The following is a 24,941-nucleotide window of genomic DNA, read 5'->3' on the forward strand; positions in this document are numbered from 1 at the left end:
AAATTCCAATACGACCCGATAAAATATCAATTGATAGTACTAGGAAGGAGCCATTGATGTCATTTCTGTTGATAATGATGACAACAGGTGAAACAACACCTTGACGAGACGATTATTTTTTTTCTTTATCATCTTATGTTTGTTTGTCTCGGTACAGTGTATGTTGATAAGAAAAAAAAGCATAAGAAAGAAAGAATTAAAATCGTAGTTTGGGATTGTGGAGACAATTGGTGACATTGCGCTTCGACCTGTATACGATAATAATAATAACAAAAAAATTGATTTAATCATTTTTCATGGAATTCAATTCGTATCATTATTATCGATATTATTATATTACCATATAACACACAGTTCATGACATAAAATATGGCTGCTTGTCAATGAAAAAATTGTAATAACCAATTGTAATTATCAATTTAACAAAATGAGAATTGAAATTGATAATGGAATGCCAATTATCTGGATAACAATTTTTTTTCGTTCGTTCGTTCGTTTGTTCGTTTGTTTGTAACATTGTAAATAAATTTAGTACACAGTAACAACAATTATTATTCCGTTTTAAACTTGAATGAACTTTTTTTTTGTTCTTTGTTTTGTTTACCGAGAAAAAAACGAAAAAAAGAAAGTGAAAAACAAACCAAATTGGCAATAATTGTGTGATCTAAATTAATGTGGATGTGTGAAAAAAAACAATTAGATGAATCGAATGATATTTTTTTTCTTGAGAATGAAAAATTTCCAAATTTGTGATGTGACCATGGTCCAGTCAAGATATATTTTTTTATTTCGTTCTGCCTGTGTTTGTCCACGGAAATCATTAATCATCCATTTGACATGGTTCTTCTTGAAAATTTTTTCTGTTTATTTGTTCTTCTGTATATTGTTTTATGATGATGTACTGTCGATTGTGTTTGTTATCATCGTGTTTTTTTTGTTGTTGTTATGAGAAGAATTTTTTTTTATTCTGTTTTTTTTTGTTTCTAGAATTTCGTCTTTATTTTTTTTTCTTACATTATTATTTCTCATTCATTCATTCACCGTACTGAAAAGAAAAGAATCTCAAGTATGAGAGAGAGAGAGAAAAAAACCTAAGTGTTTAAACAAAGTTGATCTATGGATTTATCGTAAAAAGGATCTAAACTTGAAACGATAACCAATATATATATATAGATGATGTTTGAATGTTGTACTTTTTTTTCTTTTCTGATGTGGTAGAAGAATATTCGTTCTTCTGTGTGTGTGTGTTTGTGTAAAGATAAAGACGGATAGTGTCTATAGGGAATTTCGAATAAAAAAGAAAAATTCGTTCATATATTTTTCAACTGGTTTATCATCATTTCCATTAAGAAGATAATCAGATTCCACCTTTTTTTTCGTATTTTCGATGCTAGGTAATTTTTTTTTTTTTATTTGATTGAAAATTGTAATTTCAGTGGCAGAAAAAAAAGAAAAATTCATGTCATAATCATGCATCAATATTCAATTAGAATGGAGAATTCATGGTGATGTTTCAACGAGACAATTGTCGTTATTCGTACCGCAAAAAAAAAACAAAATGAGACTTAGCACGTCGGAACAAAAAAAAACAATGATCAATAATCATAAACAATTCAACAACATGAAAAACTAAATTGATGGGAGGAGGAAGAACAAAATGAAAAAAAACAATACAACGAAACGCGTCAACGAAAGAAAAATTTAATATCACTTTAAACTATTGAACACACCGACAAAAGAAAAAACCAAAAACAAGTTTCAAAATGGATAAAGTTAAAATCCTTTTTTTTTCGTCATCCTTATTCCCACAACAACAACAACAACTTCGAACCTCAAAGTAGTAAAAAAAAAATCAATCCATCCGTCATGCACTAAATGTCGATCGATCGATCGGTCGGTGTTTGTGTATATTGTTTTTATTATGGCGCCCGACAAACACATTTACAGAAGAAACGAAAACGAACCGATTTGAAAAGAACAAAATCCATTTTGTCGTTTGTGTGTGTGTGTGTACGTGTGTGTTTTGTGGAATATCGAAACCTAATTGATTGATTGTTCATTGATTGTACGTTTTTTTTTGTATTTTGTTTCTTGTTGTTGTCATAATTACAAGAAAATTTTATTTTCCTCATAAACTTTAATGTGATATTTATTATTCAAAAAAAAAAACGAAACAAACCTACACACTCACACACAATGATTATACGCGTGTTTTTTTGCTGAAGAATGGGAGGTGTTTTTTTTTTGTTGTTCAAAAAGATAATTATCAAATACAATGCATATAATTTTTTCTATTGTAATTTTGTTCTTTGAGGTTCATTAACACCCACACATTCACACACACACACAAAATTTTGTTTTTGCTATCTCTTTTTCATCATTTGGCACATCTTGGTTCAATCAAAAGTATTATTATTAGGAAAAAATCTGTTACTGCTGCTGCTAATGCATCCGAATGAAAAAAAAAATAGTAAAAAAAAAAATTTGGTAACCAAGAGTTTCCGGAAAAAAAATATATAATGCAGCCAATTAATTCAGCCCGATTCTAAAATAGGATGTTTGGGCCCAAGGGGAGGTAATTATAGTATTTTTTTTTGTGTTGCTGTACAAAACTTTTTTCATTCATTCATTTATTTAGCTCATACATTAAATATAGCTATAGCTAAAAATGTCATTCAATGTGTTACTACTAATATTAATCGTGAATTGATAGAATAGTGAATAATTATGAAGAATGAATAAATTGACAAAATATATCGAAGAAGAAAAAAAAGTTTCCTTTGTTTCACTCTCACACACAGACCCATCCGTGGCAATTCTATGTTGTTTCATTATCATATATGATGATGAAATAATTATTCTTTTCATCACCACCATTGTGTGTGTTTTTTTGGATTTTTTTCTATTCGTTGTTTGAATAGCAAAAGATAACATACACACATAGTGACATTTCATATTCTATGTGAATACAATTGAGAAAAATTAATTAAATATTGTGAAGCCTTCGATTAATATTTGCTATAATAAAGATGCTAATAATGATGATTATGATGGGCAACAGTAACAGCAACAGCGAAAAAATAGAGGTAGCGTTTTTTTTTACTGTCACAACAACAACAATACAGGTGAAAGTAATTTGTTTTTGTATGTCAAATTTTCATTTTTTTTCAAAAAAATTTTGTTTTAATGGAATTTGTTTTTGTTTTCAAAAATTTCAATAATAATAATGATGATGATGATTATTATTAAAAACATTAATTTATAATCACTGTGTATGTATGTGTGTGTTTGCGTATGTTTTTTTTTGCATTTGATTCTTGTTATGTTGGATTTTTATTAAGTAATTACTGAACACTTGATTCGTCATTATTTATTGATCAATGTTATAATTGACAATTTTGAAAAATTTTTTCGTTTGACTTGATTTTGAATGATTTTGTTCACGATTTTTTTTCTTTTTATATTGTGGATTATTATTGATTTCATTGTTATTATTATGACGATGTGGATGATGATGATGATGTGGATTATAATTATTATTTCCAATGAAATTTTTATTTGATGACGTTGTTGGTATACGATGAACAATATTTTCACGATGTCGTTCGGAATCATTATTGTTATTTTTCGATACCAATTCTGGTGAATCAGATGTATATTGATGGTGATAAAAATTTATGATCGGTTTTGTTACAGGATCATTTGTATAAGAAGACGAAGAAGAACTGGATTCTGGTGGCATTGGTAATGGAGCTAGTGATGGTATTCCCATTTTATTCCATACTGGCCATTTGGGTATTGGTCGTTGAAATTTTTCCAATTTTTTATAATTATTTTCATCATCATTATTGCTAGTATTATTGTCATCGACATCATCATCATCATCACCACCGCCACCTTCATTATCGTTTCGATTTTTGGCTGTTTGTTCATCATCAAAATCTTCATCATCATCAACATCATCATCGGAATCCAATGACCATGGTGAACTATCCGGTTCCTCGTCATCGATATCATCATCATTATAAAGTTCATGAAATGATGTTTGTTGTGATGATTTAGTTTTTTTATTCTTAATGCTAATCTTTTGTGGCATATTATCAGATGATGTTGCCATGAATGGTTCATCGATTGTTTTTGAATTTTTATTCAGTGTATTGTTGTTTTTATCACGTGGATTTTTTCGTACATAAAGTACAATATATTTTTCAATTTTTTTATTTTGACGTTTTTGTCTTGAATTTTCATCAAGATTATCATCATCACCATCATCATCATCATCATTCGTTGTTACTGTTTCATAAATAGTTCTACGTTTTGGACGATTCATTGTCGATGACATTGGATAAATTGTACGTCGCCAATATACTTTTGCTACCATTGGTTGTCCTCGATTCAATGGTGGTAACACGGGAAATTCGGATAATTTTCCAGCATATGCTTTTCTTCCTACACGAGCTATAGTATGATATAAACATGAAAATAAATTATGAAAGAATTTTTCATTCATATTTTAGAACTTACCTTTATTTCGATTTGATCGATGTCTAGGAATTTCATGATGATAATGATTACGATGATGATGAGGATCATCTTCGACAATAGATTCAGCTGGCAATATACGTTTCTTTGCTCTTTGTAACATATATTTCGGTGGCCGAAATAGTCGAAAACGTCGACCTTTATAAATGATGGTCTCCGGTGGCGGTACATTTGTTGGTGGACGTTTAACTTCAATAATATTTACCACTTGTTTTCGATTATCAATCAAATTAATTAAATCTTCATCATCATCATCATCATCGTTAGAATCATCGTGTTGATTTTGTCGAAATCGAATACGTTTTTCTTTGTTTTTAAAATATTGATCAATATCTCGTTCTAAATGATATTCATCATCATCACCATTGTTATGATTACGATCGCTATAAATAATTTTCGGTTTATTTGTCAGAATTTTAATAGCTGAAGAATTCGGATCAATTGGCTGTTCGTCATAGAATACCATCGATGATAATACTAAAGAATTATTTTTATAATCATTGGCTTCACTTATAGATAATGATGGATGATGATGTTGCTGATAGACGACCGTTGGTGGTGATGTAATATTTGTTTTTGATTCCAATGCTGTTGATATGATTGCCGGTGATGACACTGTTGCAGTAACATCTGTTTGATTGTTTACATCTGTTGTATGTGCTGCTGGCAATGATGAATCGGTGACATTTGTCGACAATGATGATGATGATGATGACGATGATGTGGTTTCAATGATTGTTATCCTCGATAATGCAACAATGAATAAGATTAAAAATTGAATAATCATTATGAATCTGGCCATTGTTATCCACGTTTTTATCATCGAATAATCATACAGACATTTCGATTTCAATAATAAAATCGTATCATTTCAATATTATATATTTTTTTCTGTGCGATTATAATTTGCAAAAAAAAACCTTGAAAAAAATGTCGTTGATGATTTGTTTTGTGTTTCGTTTAGAATAACTCGTTCTGGATATGAAATGATGAGAAAATGATTTTTTTTTCTTTCTTTTCATTTAGTTCAAAATTTAGTTTTTGAATTTTAAAATGAACAATGAATGAGAGAAGATGGATAAAAATATCAAAAAAAAAAAAAAAAAAAAATGTTCGAACGATTGGAATTTATATGGGAAATCGATGAGATTGATGATGAAGAAGAAGACTTGAGATACTGTTATGACGGGTATCTGCAGCAATCTATCCGAAAAATGAGAATGGCAATGTGCAATGATATAAATGTTCTATATCATTCAAACAAATCAATATCACACACAAACTTCTCACACTCATACAATAAACGAATGTTTTTTTTTGAATTATTTCAACGAAAAAAAAAATTTTTTTTTTTTAATTTCAACAATTCGTTACATGAAGAACTTTTCAAATGTGAAAATCAGGAAAAAATCAACCGCCCGTAACTTATTGGCGTCGATATCGCCAATTTTTTTTTCGCTATTTCGTCCTGTCCACATCGAACGTATTGCGGTTTTTTTTGTTTTGTTTTGTTACATGTTGTTCAATCGTCAATCATCAACAACTTTTTTCCACTTAGTTTCTTACAATATTGTTAGGCAATTTCAATAAAAGTAAATTAGCTTTATGGTAAAAAAAAACTAATACTAATAAAAAAAAACAAATCGATCGATATACATTTTCGAATGATAATAACGAATTTACGTTCACAATTTACGTCGTATACGATGAATGTGAATGATAAACGAACAAAATAGATGAAAAAAAATGACCTCAATTGAAGAAAAACTGAACAAAAACGCGAGCGACGACAATATCTCTCTTCAATAATGTTTCAAGAATTTAGATTAAAATAATTTTTTTTTTATTGACAATTTTCAGATTCATTTATCGTTTAGACATAAAAATATAAGATTTTGTAAAAAAATAATTCGGAACTAAACCATTTGGTGCTAAATTTTTTGCTATAGTATCGAATCCAATCGATTGTTGTTGTTGGTGTTGTTGCATTCGAGATAATTTTCTATTCATATCCTGTAATAATGATTTTAATTTCATCAATGTTTGTCTTTCTTCTTTTTTTGTAATTGTTTCGATTCGTTGAATAAAATCTGATTGTATATAATAAAATAATTTAAAAAATTGTCTGCCATATGTTGATAGCATTTTATGTGCTGACATTGAAAGAAAAGCATCCAAAAGTAATGCAGTAATCTGATCGGCTGGTTGATCATTTAAAATCATTGCCAACCATCGCCAACCAAAATGAATGTTTCGTGGATGTTCTTCCATTGGCATATTACATTGTATGATTGATGAATATAATTCCATCAGTGAAAACATTCTTGATTGAAATGATTCTTCTGATTCTAGTTGGCCATTTTTATCGAATTGATAGCCAAGAACAATGGTGTATTCAGTATCATTTTGGTTATTTGTTCTTGTTGGAAAATATGGTATCACATATGGACAAGAAAGATAAAGATGAGCAAGAAATATATCGCCAAACATTGATACATTTGCCCATAATATCACAATAACTGGAGCCAATTTTAAAGAAATATTTTGCTGTTTACTAGCCACAAGCTAGTCAATGAAAAAAAATAAGGAATGGCAAAGTTAATCATTAGGAATAAGAAAATTAAAAACACTCACCAATATAATTTTTACAGTTGTGGTGATTGCAAAATGATATGAATAATCAGCATCGCTAATTGAAATTTTTTTCCCTTTATGTTCGAACCATTTTTGTCCAAAAAGATTGAGTAATCTGGATACTTTTTCACGTAAATGTTCGATAGAGATATTACAAATGCTATTTATTATACTACGAACATAGAGCTGTAATGCAGTACGTAATGGTTTTTTTGATTCATTATCCTGAAATTGTTGACATAAATTTTCAAACTTGATCAATTTTGATTGATAATCAATGTATAGATCTCGAGATGTTTTGAATTTATTTTTTACAACATTTTCTTGTTCATTCATCACTGTTTGCATCATTGAGTCATTAATGTTGTTACTTGATTGAATTGAAATTGGCTTTTCGGAAGTTAAATTCGATGATGATGATGTTGAATTTTTCTGAGCAATTTCATCTTGCCGACGTTTTAATTCAGCAAATTGAATGGAAAATTTTTCATTAATTTTAAGAAACTCGCCAAGTTTATCTTCACAAAATTTTCTATCCTCATCGGTGTATTCGTTTTTGGATAAAAGTAAAACCTCTATATCTTGTTCTAATAATTTAGCCACATTTCGTTGGTGATTTAAATCATCATCATCGGGAAATTCTTTTAGACGTTCGTCGAATATCCGGACAGATTGATCAATTTTTTCCTTAGAAGTAGTTAGCCATAATTTTAATTCATTTTGTTGTTGTTGTTTACGTTCTTTTTCTTTCAATAATAATTTATGTTTCTCTTCAATTTCTCTCAATTTTAGATTCCGTTTTCTAGTTCCCATTGTATCATCACCGGATAATGATTGTGGTTTTGTTGAACTTTCCAATTCAATTTCAAGTTGTTGAATTTCATCATCATATTTTTTCTGAAATCTCATTGATTCAAGTAGATATTTTTTCTGTATCATTCGCATTTGATCTTCATATTTTTTCATTATTGATTCATTTTTTTCATTCCATTCACGTTGTCGTTCCTCTAATCGTTGTATTACTTCAATTTTCTTTTGTTTTTCATAATTTTTCAGTTCAATATCGGTTATTGAAAAATTTGGATCATTGGATTTTTCATCCAAATCATCATTATCATTATCAGTGATTAAATTATCCAGCGTATCATCGATAACTTTTTCATGATTATTAATGCCATTCAGATTAGATTTAACGGTTGGCATCATCAATGAATGAGACACTTTCGATAATGGTGAATGAATTTTCATCGATGGTGATAAACTCAAGGTGGCCAAATTTTGTTTAACCGAATTGACAATTTCCTAAATTTTTTTTGTTTGAAGATAATTTAGTAAAGAATTAAAAATCATTAGACCTACCTCGGTACGTCCTTCTTCTTTCCAATTACAATCATATTTTAATTGACCTTTTTTCGTTTGCTTTAATGCTTCAACAATCGTCGACATGGTGTTTTATTGTTTTTCCATTATCATTATTATCACAATGGATTCTAAAAGGCGGCATTTTTTTTCCATCAATCAGCTGATGTGAGTCGAAAAATTTTTTTTTTAAATTCTGGAACGTATTATATGAATGGCAATTGAAAAGGAATATTTGAAATTTTTTTTCAAAAACTCGCGCTTCTAACGAAAAAACATGCTGAATACAATGAACAACTTTGACATTTTAATAATGATAATAATAATAATAATCCTTTCCAATGTAATGAAATTTGAATTCAACCATGGCGAAAACAACAACGACAAAGAATATTAATTCAGCCGGAAAAAAATTTCTATAAATATCCGGAAAGGATAAGTAAATGTTTTTTTGGCTAAAATTAAATCATCAACATCGTATATGAATATCATTTAGTGATGAGAAAAAAACAAACAAACAAACAAACGACATGCATGTAAACCGTAACATTAAGTTAAGACATTTATGAATCCGTTTATGAAGAATGATTTTTTTTTCTGTTGAAGCTATTTTTAAAACATGAAAAACCATGGATTCATGTTTCATATCAATTTCGTTATTACTATAATGGTAGTACTATAGATGTAGTTTGTCGACCGTAAGACAATTGGCGAACAGAACAGAACAGAAAAGAAAATCAAACACATGAATCTTTTGGATTTTGTTTGTGTGAATTTGATTTATCCATTACAGTGCAATATTTTTTTTTTTACTATCCAAATACTATCCAAAAAAAAAACAACAAGTTAAACACAAATGATTGATTGATTAATAATAATCATTATTATTATTACTGGGAATAAATATTTCAATCGATTAGTTGATTTATATTATATCGAATTATCTTTCTTCTGTAAGGTTTTTTCCTCATCATATATAGAAAAAATGCTGGAGGCTGTAACCAAAAAAAAAAAAAAAAAAAAATGCAGACACACACCATACATTCAAACCACACAAGTCATATAAGCCACACATGTGTGCTTCTATACAATCATAAATGTACTCACAATCAAATAACAACAAGAAGAAAAATTCACACAACATCGCTGTTGTCATGATGATGATGATCATCCAAAAAAAAAAAAACATCTAACCATGGCATGGCATGTGGCATGGAATACACACACACACACACACACACATGAGAGACATTCCACAATTGGTTTTTGAAGAACATTGGACACGTTAAATTTTTTTTTTATCTCACCAGAAAAGAAAATAAATATAATAAAATTGTATCTTTACAACAACAACAACAACGAGAAAAAAAACCCGTAAAGTTGCCAATTGTATTTTATCAAATTTTAATAATACTTTTATATATTTGATTTCTTTTAAATAAAAAACCACCATTATCAACATTTTATCATTGGTAAAATTTTTGTATTTAACGAAAATTTATTTATCAATGAAAAAAAAATTGATAATGATGATGATAATGGAATAATACACGAACATTTTCTTCTTCTTTTTTTTTGCATTTCTCTCACACTCTCTTAATCATCATGTCTTGTATATGATCTTTTTTTTATTATCATCATCATCATCATCACATCATAATCATCGAAACACCACCAAAACCACTAGCAATTAAAATTGTTGTCGTCAATGACGAATCATCCGAGTTACATTTTTTTTTTGTTGTTTCTGTTTATTTGTTCTTTTTCATCATCACTTGTTGTTCTATGAAAGAAATTCATACATTATTATACATTCAAGTGCCAAACTTTTCTGTACACACAAACAACAACAACAACAACAACAAGTGAGAGAATTTTGAATTGAAACAAACAATAATCCGATTTATTATAAACGAACGAATCAAAATTGACTAAAACAAAAACCGACAATAGCGACAACAATTCGTAAGTTGAATTTTTTTCTGTTTTTTTTTTTGTTGCCATTGCGAATGATTCTTGAAATTCCATACCACATTCACAAAAAAAATGCTTGCTTCTATGGTTATAAATGAATTCTATTCTCATTCAATTGTGTTTTTCATAAAGAATAAATTAGTGATAATGATCAAATAATTCATCAATATTTCACTTGTTTTTTTCTGTCGAAAATTTATCATCATCATCATCATCATCGAATAGTGAGTACATTTAGACTTTATTTTTTCAGGATACTTTTATGGCGATTGACAAAAAAAAAATTCTTTATTCAGAACCCCTGAATATTTTAAAGATCAAAGGTTGTCATTCAATTGTATGGTCGTCTTTTTGTTAATATTCCATTTTTTTTTCTTCATGCCATGGCACCATATAAAATATATTGATGATGATGATCTTTTGATGATTTTTTTTTTTGAATGTGTATAAATTTTCTTTTGCAGTTGCGTATAATTATTATCATCACATTTTATCCGTTTGAATAGAGAGGAAAGAGAGACACAAACACGCATGAGACATGCTTTATTTGATTTCAAAAAAATGAAGCATGGTTTTTGAATGGCCAAAATGAATGGATGAAGAAAAAAAACACAAAAAGTAGTGGTATATCATCTCATCAACATTATCATCAACATCGTGGTTAACTAAAATGATTTTTTTTTCTGGTTGTTCGAATTCGCCATGCTACTGTTGTGGCTGCTGCCGCTGCTGCTGACTTTTACTTACCTAAAAAAAATAGAGACAAAAAAAAATTGTGTCCAAATGCATGCGTTTTTTTTATATATGTCGATGTCGGAGTCTGCGGTTTAAAATGATTGACTTTTTTGCTCTCTAATGACAAAAAAAAACCACGGCGCTTGTCTATTTTATATACTGTAGCAGGAATCACATTCGAAGAGAAGAGGTCAAATACAGAAAAAACACAAGAATAGAGATAGATAGTTTCTTCCAAGAATAAAGAATTTTTTTTTTGTTTCATCCAAAAAAAATATTGTGAACAGACGACCGGCGTCCGTCCTAAAGAATTCTACATTCATTCGTCAATTGTATCTTGTGGGTATTTATTTTTTTTTTTGTTTTGTTTTGTGTGTCAATTTATTACATTTCCTGAAGCAAAATTTATTTTATCATTTTTTCTTTCAAATTATTCGCGCATGAATTTCAAAACAATCATTTTCGATTTTTAGATTTGTCTGTGTGTGTGTGGTGGATAGATAGAACACAAGAGAAAGGCCAAATGTCGTTATCTCGGTGTGTGTGTGGACGACGACTACGACGATGATGAAAATTTGTCCAAAGTGCACATGTGAATTTCATTTTTTTTTTAGTTATATGTTGTGTATGTTGTCTGTCATGCTTTGTTTTTGATGATCGTTTAGATGTCCTGATATTTGTTTTTCTTGCTGCAGTTCTTTTTTTTAGTTTTTCTGATGGTTTTTCAACATTCTTTTAGTTGTGCATTATGTGAACATGAATATAATAGAAAAAATAATACGACCAAATAATCTAACAACCATAATGTTGTCATCTTTGTTGTTGTCGTTTTTCATCGAATGATCATGATGACCTTGTGTATCCTCTGTTGACAATATCTTTATATTTTATTCGTAAGTTATTCTTCAAATTTTGTTTGGTTGTCGTTTTTTTTTTTGTTGTTGGCCAAAGATTATGGTGACTTGCAAATAGGTAGCTGCAGGAAAAAAAATTGAGTATTCGAATTCGAACTCTATTCGAATTGTCTATATGCACACACATTATGCTTTTAGAAGGATTAGTCGTTTGTATGATATAACGAATTCACCAATCATCCATATGCGTGAGTTAATCTTTTTTTTCGATTTCCTTTTTAGCATACATTTCCTGTCTTGTTTTTTTTATAATTGAAAATTTTTTGTTCAACATACATACATAGTGTTATTATTTGTATGATGAAATGGCAAATTCATGATCCATGTATTTACCCGATGACGATGATGATGATGATGATGATAATGCATAAAATGATATATATCAAATACATTGAATGATAATCATAGATAGACACATTTATATTGTGTGTTTGTAGTTGGTAATGATATAATTGACCGGTGTGATAAATATACCCAAACAATGAATGAGATTAGAAGAGATTGTCATTATTATAATAATAAAAATTTAATTCGATTCACAATTGTTTTTTTGTGTGTGTGTTGATAGATGGTCATATTAAATGAAAATGTCTGTTGGAATATTCCCTGTTTTATATTTTTAATTTAATACGATTTGTGTGTGTGTGTCACTAATCTGCACGCGACTATTGATCCAAAATAGATTTGATTCCATGGTGACCTCACCCAAGCATTTTTGTTGTTGTTGTTGTTGCCTTTTGGATCATTTCACCTTTTTTTTCATTGATTTTACAATTACTCTAAAATTGTGACTATCGCAGCGCAGATATTTTTATAACTTATAATAACGATTTTAGGGCATTTCTTTTTTTTGTTGTTCTTTTCTTTCTTTTGTTTTAGATTATTAACCTGCGATAAAAATAATTCTTTTGGATAAATAAAATTTGGACTACTTGTTCTACACCCAAGCACAACTTTACATACAAACTGAATCCAATACTTCAAGTGATAAAATCATTATATATTACCATAATGCCTTCAGCATGTAGCACTGATCCTCCTTCATCAACATCTTCATCATCATCATCGGCAGCATCAATACAATCAGCTCCAGAATCATCATCATCATTAAATGGTGAAACAAATGGCAATGGAACATTATCAAATAATGACATAATCAATGATCAAAATGGTAATACCCATCATTCATCAACAACAAAGACGGCCACAATTAATGGTGATGGTTTTACCGAAGAAGATGTCGATGATGAATTACCATCCATTGTCGCCACTGCCAATGATCAAGTTAAAAATGATGATGATCCTTCCACAGCATCAAAAACAACATCATCGAATATTATTGATGAAAGTTTCGTACTTATTCATGATAATAGTTTCAATATCAAACTATCGGCACCTGGTACTGAAACATTTGATCTACAGGTTAGTCCAGTAGAATTGGTACAAGAAATTAACCATCAATTAATTGATCGTGAAGATACATGTCATCGTACATGTTTTTCGCTTCAATTGGACGGTGTCACTTTGGATAATTTTGCTGAATTGAAAAATATTGATGGTCTCAAAGAAGGTTCGGTTATTCGTGTAATTGAAGAACCGTATACTGTTCGTGAAGCTAGAATTCATGTTCGTCATGTTCGTGATCTTTTGAAATCATTGGATATGTCTGATTCATATAATGGAATCGATTGTAATTCATTATCATTCATGAATATCATTGCTCAGAATGATCTTTCCGATATAAAGAAAACGAATAAATCATTGCGATCCGATCTATTGGACTGTCTTCCACCTGATTATGTTCTTCCAATGTCTGACCAAGCTAGCAATGGCAATAATGTCAACAATGTGAATAATCAATCGGCAACCAATTCGAATGGCAATACCAATGGTGCCAATAATAATATCAATCAAAATAATAATCATTCAGGAATTGGGATCAACAAAGGTTGTGAGGTTCAATTAACTCCATTGGAGCCACAAAGCAAAGATCTTCCAAAAACACCATTTGCCTTGAAAGTTTTGACAGCATCCGGTTGGAATCCTCCACCTGGCCATAGAAAATTACGTGGTGATTTAATGTATCTGTATGTGGTAACATTGGAAGAGAAACAATTTCATATCACTTCATCTGCACGTGGTTTTTATGTGAATCTTTCCACTGATGAAGTGTTCAATCCTAAACCATCGAATCCTAAATTAATCTTCCATTCATTGGTCGAATTACTAAGTAATATAAGCCCAGCTTTCAAACGAAACTATTCACTTATACAAAAACGTCGTTATCAACGACATCCATTTGAACGTTTGGTTACACCATATCAGGTGTACACTTGGGCAGCACCACAAATTGATCATACTGTCGATTCGATTCGTGCCGAAGATGCCTTTTCATCGAAACTTGGTTATGAAGAACATATGCCTGGTCAGACTCGAGATTGGAATGAAGAATTACAAACAACTCGAGAATTGCCAAGAAAAGTTCTTTCCGAACGTATTATTCGTGAACGAGCCATTTTTAAAGTTCATTCGGATTTCGTTGCAGCCGCTACACGTGGAGCAATGGCTGTTGTTGATGGCAATGTATTGGCTTTGAATCCGAATGAAGATACAAAAATGCAAATGTTTATCTGGAATAATATTTTCTTCTCATTGGGATTCGATGTTCGTGATCATTATAAAGAAGTTGGTGGTGATGCCGCCGCTTATGCTGCACCGTCTAATGATTTACATGGTGTCCGTGCCTATTCATCATTAAACATTGATGGTCTTTATACATTAGCCACTGCCGTTGTGGATTATAAAGGTTATCGTGTTACTGCTCAAAGTATAATTCCTGGTATACTTGAACGTGATCAAGAACAATCGGTTGTGTATGGATCGATCGATTTCGGTAAAACAGTCGTATCACATCCAAAATATTTGGAATTGCTCAAAAAAGCCGGTGGTGTATTGAAAATTGTTCCACATAAAGTGATTAGTCAAGGTGGTGAAGAGGTAGAGATTTGTTCATCGGTTGAATGTAAAGGAATTATCGGTAATGATGGACGACATTATATATTGGATTTGTTACGAACATTTCCACCAGATCCACATTATGTATTGACCGATGGTGAAGAATTAAGTCAAGAGATGCGTGATGCAGGTTATCCACGTCGCCATAAACATAAACTTTCCTCACTTCGTCAAGAGCTTATTGATGCCTTTTTTGAGGCACGTTATTTGCTATTTATTCGAATGGCTGCATTCTATCTTCAACAATCTGATTCGGAGAATAAACTTGGATTACTTGAAAATCCTCAGCCACAACAACAAATCGAATCGGAATCAAAATCAGATGTTGATGAAAAGAAAACCGATAAAGATGAAAGCAATGAACAAAAACAAGAACCATCGATTACTTCAGACAAAAAAGATGAAGTATCAAAAGATTATGAAAAGATTGCAGAAAAAATTGTATCACCTGAAAAAATTAGCGAACCAGATAATAATGAAAAATCAACATCCACAGAAAATGCAACAACAACTTCTTCGAACAACGAATCGACTGAAAAGGAAATTGAACAACAAAATACAAAAGAGATTATTCGAAAAGCTGCCAACGATGTTGGATCGCTTAGTGATAGTGAATTTGATATTCGTTTTAATCCGGACATTTTTTCACCTGGTGTTGTTCATGCCGATAACGATTCAGAAACATTCAAAAGACAAAAACAATTGATCAAAGATGCAGCCGAATTTTTAGTCAAAATACAAATTCCAACTCTGGTAATTATATTGAAAAAAAAATCAAAAAGCTCATTTCATTTGAAATTTGGATTTTGTATTTTTATTTCTAGGTTCGTGAATTGTTGGACCATTCAATATATCTATACGATGGTTTAACATTGACCGATACTTTCCGTTCACGTGGAATCAACATGCGTTATTTGGGTAAATTTACCGAAATTCTTTCCAAACAACAATCATTAGATTATGCAATGGTATTTTGAAGAGTGATGCCTTTTTCCGCTTTATTCTTAATAATAATTATTCATTTTTTACTTATTAACTTAGTCAATTGCTGTTTGTGAGTTAATTTGTCGTTCGATCAAACATATGTTTGTCAACTATATGCAAAGTGTTGAAGTTGTTTACATGGCAACGGCAATCAGTCATTTTTTGAATTGCTTCCTTTCGTCGACAGTGACACAACCATCAATCATCGATGAAATAAACAAACATTCAAAACGAAGAGGAAAAAAATTCCGAAATGGGCGCACGGTTTCACCGAATGAGAATGGTACAGGAAAAATTGTTACGGATCGGCAAAGTTTTGATTGGCTTTCAATGACTTCGAAATCATTTTGGACACAATTACGTAACGAACTGGATTCATATTATGGTTGGAATGCACCGAAAGATGTTGATTCAGTCGAATCATTATTGCATCGATATTCAATACAGAAAATTTCTTTACTTCGTATTGTGTGCATTCGAACAGGCATACAGATTTTGTTACGTGAATATAACTTTGAACATAAAAGTCGTCCGGCTTTCACAGATGATGATATATTGAATGTTTTTCCTATCGTTAAACACATTTCACCACGTGCTAATGATGCATACAATTTGTTTCAAAACGGGCAGCGAAAAATTTCAGAAGGAAATATTCGTGATGGATATGATTATATTTCCGAAGCATTAAATCTATTCAACAGTATATATGGTCCATTACATCCGGATATTGTTCAATGTCTTCGTCTATTGGGTCGTATCAATTATGTTCTTGGCGATTATGGCGAAGCGTGTTCATATCAACAGAAGGCCGTATTGATGAGTGAAAAAGTCAATGGAATTGATCATCCACATACGATTACTGAATATGTAAGCGCAATATCTTGTCTCATTTCATTATTGAAAATTTAATTTTCAATTTTTTTTTTGTTTTGTTTTACCAGAATTTTCTTGCCCTTTATAGTTTTGCTAATTCACAAATCTCAGCATCATTGAAATTTTTATATCGTACACGTTATTTACTTTCATTGATTCATAGTCAAAATCATCCAGAAATGGCTGTCATTGATGTAAGTATAGTGATAATGGAAAAAAATTGACCTTATTTATATATATTTTATTCTATTTCAACAGAGCAACATTGGTCTTATATTACATGCTATTGGAGAATATGATTATTCATTGCGTTTTCTTGAACATGCTTTACAATTGAATCTCCGATATTTTGGAAAAAGAAATCTAAAAGTAGCATTAAGCTATCATCTTGTAGCACGAACATTATCATGTATGGGCGATTTTCGTGGTGCTCTCAATAATGAAAAAGAAACCTATTTGATATATAAAAGAGAGTTGGGTGAAAATCATGAAAAAACAAAAGAAAGTTCGGATTGTCTTCGACATTTGACCAATCAAGCGGTGGTATTGCAAAAGAAAATGAATGAAATCTATAAAGGCAATGTGAATATGATTATACCACCGATACAAATACAACCACCATCGGTTAATTCGGTGATGGAACTATTGAACGTTATAAATGGAATATTATTCTTACATATAAGCGCACAAGATGTGGAAAATCTTCGTGAAATGCAAATAATGAAAACAAAACAACAACAAACAAATCAACAACAGGATGAACCAGCATCACAAATGGATGATTATCAAGAAAATCCACAACAACAATCTAGCTCAAAATTATTGAATGAAAATACTACCGGTACTAGTAACAGTAGTAATTCGGATAATATGAATAGTAATAAAAATAGTGCAATTACGGCTGCATCTTCATAATCGGAATTGTGCATGTATGTGTGTGTGTGTCCACTCTCATTTTTTTTTCTAAAATATAAATCTACCACATACCCGCGTTTATCATCACGGAATCAATAAATCAAATCTCAGCTGCCACATTTGATCGAATTTTTTTTTTCTTTCATTCGAATCATTGTGATCATTTTTCCCCTTTTTTTCTCTTTTCAAATCAAATCGTCACACTTATGCGCTCATTTATTTTTGTTTTTTTTTTGGTTCATATTCGATACTGGTCACTACAAATAAACAACAAAATGCAATTTGTTCAGCTACCACCACCATCACCACTAGCAACAACAACAACAACAACATCAAATCATCATTTTTATATTTGAATCTCACAAAAAAAAAATACCTTGAATCCAATTGCCGATTGCCAAAAGTCATCAATAATCAATCAATCAATCAATCAATGTTCAAAAAACTTTCTAGTGATTTTCTACATTAACATGCATTCTTTTCCATTATTCTTTTCAATTTTTTTTTGTAGTATTTGTTCGTTTTTCTTTATGAATTCGTAGTTGATTTATACAATTTTTTTTTCATTGTTTTTTTTCAGTAGTTTTCCTCTTTCATTAATGATACTCGATTTGTATGATTAATTCTCATTTTCATTTTTTTTTCGTAGTCTGTTTTGTTTGTCGTTTTGTTCGAGGTTTTAGTGTTTTTTTTTCTTTCTCAAAATTGATTGATATAATAATAATAAAAACAATTTAATTTTGAATGTTGCTATAATAATACTGTTGTTGTTTTTTTTTTTGAGTATGTATAAATTATTGATTTCCATGTAAGAAATAGTGGTTATAAAATTGAATTTTGAAAATGTCTACCATATTCATCAATTTGAATGATGTTGAACAACAAATGGAACGAGAAAATACGATGATGGTGGAAGAATCGATTGATAGACCATTACCATTGAATTTAGCTGGATTGAATATGGATGAATGTGTACAGAATATTCAATGTGATGTATCGACAATGTGGATCATTATCAATGATTTGGGCACCATTTATCAATGGCGTGTCCGTAATCGTCGTTTCCGTAAAGTGAACAATATGCATGGCCGTAATCATAATCAATTAAGTACGACAACATCCGAACAATTATGGAATGATTTTAAATCACGTATGTATGAAAATCGATTCATTTTGTTAACGATAACTGGTGGCCATATCATTCTTCATTATTGTCATCGTCGAGTGATGAATGTTTTGCCTGGACAAAATATATTAATCTTTGGTCCTGTATCGATTTGTTTTCATAATTTTGCCGATATTACCAGTGAATCGTTCTATCAATTAGAACGTATGCGACATTTACGTCTTAATGGCCGTGGATTTAAGTTGCGTGTACAATCAAATTCACATAAGCTATTCATCTGTCCCAACGATATAATCGATAATCGAATCAATTTTGATTGGATTCAACAATTACCAATATCAATAACAACAGATGATCAATGTCAACAACAAAATAATAATACAAACAATGAGCATGAATCGATAATTGCCAATCAATCCATTCAGATTATTCGTGAAGATTCATAGTGAAAAAAAATGAAGAAAATTAAATTAAAAAAAATTCATTTCGAACTGCCGATTTTAAGCCACAAAAAAACTGTTGCTTACACAACAAACCTTTATTTGTTTCTTTAATAATTGCCATAAATAGAATATAGATGGCTCTTCGAATGTTTCGAAAACGAGATATATGCTCAAGAATATCGTTTTCGAAATTCGAAATTCAAATCATCACCACCCACTCTATTACCAGTAAATGTTTTTCCTTTTCCGAATTTTTTTTTCTTTGTTCACAATTTAACTTTTGCTTTTAATTGAATCAATTAAAATGCCAATACCACGTAAACAATTGGTTCATCAAAATGCTAATCAAACAAAATATGTCCTTGTTAAATTGGTCATCATGCTAACAAATAATTCGGATGAGATACGCCATGAACAATATAAAATAATGTCATCATCAACTAAGATTTCTACTATTCGACGATGGATTTATCGATGGAACCCAGCATTTATTAATAAATCGATAAACTTTTACTATTATGGAAATGAACTAAATGATGATGATGAAGATCTTGCATCGATCAATTATAATCCAGAAATACAAATCATTTGTGAAATTCAACAATAAATTACAAGAAAACTTTAAACACGTGGTATATTATGTAAAAGTGTTCATATTTTAATATTACGATATATATACACAAAAGAAAAAAAGAATCCAGAAAAAAAATGTTAATTTTGAAATCAGATACCATCACCAAACAGAAACTTGATTGTTGAAATTTTCGTTATTGTCTTTCATCTCATATAATATGTCTGTGTTTTAAATGAAACAAAAAAAATGCTTTTTTTCGAAATCAAAACACCAATGATATTTAACATTTGACAAGTAATAATAATTAATAAAAAAAATGATTAAATAAATTATGGCTTGATAGATTAGGAGGAGAAAGTTGTGTTGAAAATGAAAATTTGTTTTCATTTTATTAGGGTGATGATGATGAAAAAAATGGCACACGGCAATGTTTATTGTTTGCAATGACACTTTTGTTGTTGTTGTCGTTGTCGTTATTCTAAATTCGTTTTAAAAGAATCTTTTTGCATAATTTTGATCAATATAAATATCGACTTCATTATCATTATTCATCATCATCATTGTTGCTGTTGGTGTTGGATGATTATTATTATTATTCAATGAAGTATTTGTTGTTGTTGCCATCGATGATGATGATGTTGGTGACATTGATGATGAATTTTTCAACGCTGGTGTCATTGTTCGATGTTGTTGTTGTTGTTGCAGTTGCAGTTGTGGATGATGATTATGATTATTATTCCAATGATGATTTTGATTATGATTATGATGATGATGATCAGAATCATAATCATTTTGTGATTGATATGAATTACTAGTTGTACTTGTTGATGATAATAACATTCGATTCGAACTACTACCATTACTACTATCGGCATTGCTACGTAGATCAATATGGCTTTTGTAATATTGTTGTCTTTGTTGTTGTTGAGGTTGAGATTGTTGTCGATTTTTTCCCGATTTCGATGATTGTGTTGTCTTTTGATGATTAATATTATTTGATGATGATTTATTTCGTTCAACTAGATGATGACCATGATTACTAAATGTATCCATACTATAAGCAACACCATTATTGTGTGCACTACCATATGGTATAAGTGATGAACCACCACCACCATTGGCCGTAACCAATGTTCCATAACTGATTGCATGCATATGATTTACTGATGGATAATGATGTAAATAACTTTCTAACCATGGACTATGAAAATTTGGTGATTTTTGCGGTGTTGGTAATGTTGATCCAATATAACGTGATACTGGATGTGTATAACCATTTACATTATGATGATATGATCGTAATGTATCTGTATGTTGTATTGTTGGTGGTGGACCGATAGGCATCGTATGTGTAATACGAGCACGTGGAATACTTCTCGTACTATAAACCGATACGGTTTCCCATTCATGATCAAATGATGATTTAGCCAATGGTGATAATGATTTAGTAGATAAACAGGTAGCATTCGTGCTCAATGTTCGTAATGGTGAATCTTTTGATGATGATCGATAAAAACAACAGCTAAATATTAGTACAGCAATGATAATGAATAGACAGACGGCCGCCGATATTCCAATGACAATTTTATCAATATCATTTAATCGTTTTAATGTTGGATAGAATGATGATAATGATGTTGTTGTTGATGTAGCTGAACCGGTACGTGTTGGCATTGTTTTCTTCACTATTGGTTCTCGTGTACTTAGCTCTCGACATTGTCCATTCGGTATGATATTTTCACCTTCCTCATCATAATTGATCAATTCAGGATCATTTGAATCAAGATTAACCACGCAAACAATAATCAATTCATTTTGTTTTACATGTTTATCGATAGTATAACTATTTGTTAATGGTATTAGAAGCTCGGAACGATAGAATTCTTTCGAACCAAAATAACGATGAAGCACTTGATATCCCAAGATGCTTGGTTTTAATGTTTCCCAACGAAGATGTATGGATCCATTTCGATAATTTGCATCGGTTAATTTCAATGTTGCAGGACCAACGGAATGATGTTGATGATGTGATGAAGAAGATCGAACAGTCGATGTTGGTATTTGCCAAGATTTATTGTCTATTTTAGGAATATTTTGTCGATTGAATGTTGATGTTAAAGCTGGTTTGATGATTGTCGTTCGAGCTGTTGTCGAAAATGGTTCAATCTTTTCTTCATTTATCATTGGAACAACTTGAACATAACTAGTCACAGCTTTGGATAATGGATTCCGTTGATGATGTATTTTCATTTGCTGTTGTGGTTATCATTGTAGATTTTAAAGTGGTTGTCGCTAAAGGTGTTGTTTTCTTCATAGTCGATGTTATTGTCGATGGTTTTGTCGTTGAAGATGAAGTGAAACTTGTAGGAATCGCTTTGGTTGTTGTTGATGTTGTTGTTGTTGTTGTTGTCGTAGTTGGAATTATTGTTATCGATGATTTTGATGATAAATGATTATTGGGAATCAATGGTGGACAGACAAAATCATCCAAATCAATAAATGTGAATAATTTATTTCGTAAATGTTGTGGCCTTGAACAAAATTGTGGATTTCTTTCTCTACTAGTAATCTGTAGGCTATATTCACGTGCCCATTCGGCTAACCATCGTACTTTACAATCACATTCGAAAAATTTTCCACCAACACTTAGACCACGTAATGAATTATTCAGATGTTTAAATGTTTGTAATGATAATGTTTTCAATGGATTACCATCCAATGCTAATAATGTTAATAGTTCATTCGAACGAAATGCTTGATCGGGTAATTGACGAATAGCATTGAAACCTAAATCAAGAACCTAAAAAAATTTGATCATTAGAAACATAATAATGATGATGATGATTCAATTTTGATTCAAAAAATAGACTTACTCTTAATCCTGTAAGTTTACTCAATGCTAACAATGGAAATTCAATCAACATATTGTTCAATAATGAAAGTGAACTAAGCGAATCATTCAATCCGACAAATGTATCCGGATGCATTGATCGTATTAAATTTCGTTCTAATGATAATGCTGTCAATAGATGATGATTTCGAAACATTCGTGGCTTGATCTCTTCAATTTTATTCTGTGCCAAATCTAGAAATGCTAATTCGGTTAAATTTAATATCGCTTCTGGTATATGTTTTAGATTGATTCCTTTTATATTTAAATTTTTCAATGTTCTACCAAGACCAACAAATGATTCAACGTCTAAATGAAGATCATGATTAAATGCTAATCGTAATGTAGATAATTGATTCAATTCTTCGAATGCACGTGGACGAATTTTCCGTATACGATTACTAGATAAATCAAGTGTTTTCAATGATTTCAAAGTTTTTATTGGTGCTGGAATTTCTTTTAATCCCGTATTTTGTAATGTTAAACTATTCAATCTATTTTCAAGACCAGCAAATGCATCTTTATCAATCCTCTCGAGATAGGTATTGGCCAAATGAATCTGTTGAATATCCAGTTTTTTGAAAGCATTTTTAGGCAAAACACTTAATCCAGTTGCATTATTTATATATAACAGATCGATAGGTAATCGTTGTACGGATGGTGAATTAAGTACCTCTAATAATTGGCTAAAATTTGCCATCGGTGAACATTGTACCGATAAACGGCGTACATTCGAATAACCACATACACAATCTGAATGTAATGATACATGTATTGGTGTACGAGGCCATGGACATTGGCAATGGATCAATGTGAATACAGTGGCCAAAATAATCCACAATAAGATTGATGGCCATAATGAAAATCTCAACCAATCATCATAATATTTTCTTCGTAATGATGATGACATTTTTATTTGATTATTCATTATTAGTGGTCGTTGTGGTCATTTTTTTGTTATTTGTTCAAATTCACCTACACATAGTGTATAGTTCATTCAAGATGATGAAAAGTCTGTTTGAAAAGTGAATAAAAAACGAAAGAAAAAGATTAATCATAATTAGATTAAATATCATTAGTATAAGAATCAAAAGTTCAAAGGTCAATTCGAATTTATAGGCAGTCGCGAAAAATAATCAAATCAAAGATGAAAAATAGTGGGGAAAAAAAGAATTTTCAATGATAAAATACCGCATTGTTCAAAGTTAATACCAAAAAAAAAAAGTTTTTGAAGGCGAAAATTCCATTCGACATTTACGATCACTTTGATATCTTGGTTTTCAGCATCGGTTCAAACACAAACACACACAAAAACAATGAACATTCTGTTTTCAGATTAGAAATAAAGGCTTAAATAATAATAATTGAAATGATGGTGATGATTTAAAAACAATCTATTGATTTTTTTTATTTTATTTTATGAGAATTTTCATCACCACTAATCGTCAAAGAAAAGACCGATCTGTTTTATAAATTTCTATCATCAATAATAAAAAAAAACATAAAAAACAAACGCTACAAAGTATCGACAATGGCTTTATTGGTGAACACACAATTATTGATGATGAAAAAAAAGCTGAAATCGATGATGTTAATGGTGTGTGTGTAATGAATAATATAATTCAAAAAATACAATTCAATGTTGTTGTTGTTTTTTTTTATTTTTTGCATAAAAAATATGATGATGAATATTAGTCAATATATATTGAGGTTCAATGAGACAATGTGAAAAATAAAAATGAAAATTCGAACGAAACAAACGGGCTGCTGCTCAATGTTTTTCTTTTCTTTTTTTCTAGCTATACATACATAATTTATCGTTAATAGTTAAATTGTATGGTAATTGAAAGCCATTTGTTTATTTTGATCTTTCCATATACACATTTACTTTGTTCAAAAAATTGATTCAGTTTTTTTATTTGGTGTGGTGGGGGGAGGTCAGTTGATTGATACATCAATCAAA

General features: G+C 30.3%; 5 protein-coding genes across 11 annotated transcripts; 2 read left to right on the forward strand and 3 right to left on the reverse strand.

Annotated features, from left to right (window-relative positions):
* Positions 1 to 3,161: 3,161 nt before the first annotated feature.
* LOC124498747 (uncharacterized) lies at positions 3,162 to 5,955 on the reverse strand. 2 transcript variants are annotated; one of them, XM_047062544.2, is made up of 2 exons: positions 4,525 to 5,955; positions 3,162 to 4,458 (listed from the first exon to the last, which is right to left on the reverse strand). In XM_047062544.2, the coding sequence occupies exons 1-2, from the start codon at positions 5,363 to 5,365 to the stop codon at positions 3,371 to 3,373; spliced, it is 1,929 nt and encodes a 642-aa protein (XP_046918500.2). In that variant the 5' UTR covers positions 5,366 to 5,955; the 3' UTR covers positions 3,162 to 3,370. The 2 variants fall into 2 exon arrangements, with proteins under 2 accessions (XP_046918500.2, XP_075584910.1); XM_075728795.1 differs by having other exon boundaries at positions 3,261 to 4,458; positions 4,624 to 5,955.
* A 407-nt stretch (positions 5,956 to 6,362) lies between these two features.
* Gle1 (Gle1 RNA export mediator) lies at positions 6,363 to 8,876 on the reverse strand. Its single transcript, XM_047063484.2, has 3 exons — positions 8,536 to 8,876; positions 7,177 to 8,478; positions 6,363 to 7,107 (listed from the first exon to the last, which is right to left on the reverse strand). The coding sequence occupies exons 1-3, from the start codon at positions 8,620 to 8,622 to the stop codon at positions 6,409 to 6,411; spliced, it is 2,088 nt and encodes a 695-aa protein (XP_046919440.2). The 5' UTR covers positions 8,623 to 8,876; the 3' UTR covers positions 6,363 to 6,408.
* Positions 8,877 to 9,693: 817 nt separating this feature from the next.
* Positions 9,694 to 18,698, forward strand: clu (clustered mitochondria protein homolog). Of its 6 annotated transcripts, none has more exons than XM_075728799.1 (6): positions 9,694 to 10,733; positions 13,038 to 15,926; positions 15,998 to 16,141; positions 16,215 to 17,024; positions 17,099 to 17,224; positions 17,289 to 18,698. In XM_075728799.1, exons 2-6 carry the CDS (start codon positions 13,170 to 13,172, stop codon positions 17,943 to 17,945), a joined length of 4,494 nt encoding a protein of 1,497 aa, XP_075584914.1. In that variant the 5' UTR covers positions 9,694 to 10,733; positions 13,038 to 13,169; the 3' UTR covers positions 17,946 to 18,698. The 6 variants fall into 6 exon arrangements, with proteins under 6 accessions (XP_075584914.1, XP_075584912.1, XP_046915446.2 ...); XM_075728797.1 differs by having other exon boundaries at positions 9,694 to 10,500; positions 12,995 to 15,926; XM_047059490.2 differs by having other exon boundaries at positions 9,694 to 10,500.
* LOC124496099 (uncharacterized) lies at positions 18,693 to 20,031 on the forward strand. Its single transcript, XM_047059571.2, has one exon. The coding sequence runs from the start codon at positions 18,789 to 18,791 to the stop codon at positions 19,515 to 19,517; it is 729 nt and encodes a 242-aa protein (XP_046915527.2). The 5' UTR covers positions 18,693 to 18,788; the 3' UTR covers positions 19,518 to 20,031.
* Positions 20,032 to 20,149: 118 nt separating this feature from the next.
* Positions 20,150 to 24,655, reverse strand: LOC124496040 (uncharacterized). Its single transcript, XM_075728801.1, is given in 5 exon segments — positions 20,150 to 22,164; positions 22,219 to 22,311; positions 22,313 to 22,888; positions 22,962 to 23,992; positions 24,170 to 24,655. Coding segments are annotated over 4 exon segments (3,201 nt in total). The 5' UTR covers positions 23,907 to 23,992; positions 24,170 to 24,655; the 3' UTR covers positions 20,150 to 20,577.
* Between the last annotated feature and the right edge of the window lie 286 nt (positions 24,656 to 24,941).

Source organism: Dermatophagoides farinae, chromosome 2 (assembly GCF_024713945.1).
Source record: "Dermatophagoides farinae isolate YC_2012a chromosome 2, ASM2471394v1, whole genome shotgun sequence".
In the NCBI taxonomy this organism is placed as follows: domain Eukaryota; kingdom Metazoa; phylum Arthropoda; class Arachnida; order Sarcoptiformes; family Pyroglyphidae; genus Dermatophagoides; species Dermatophagoides farinae.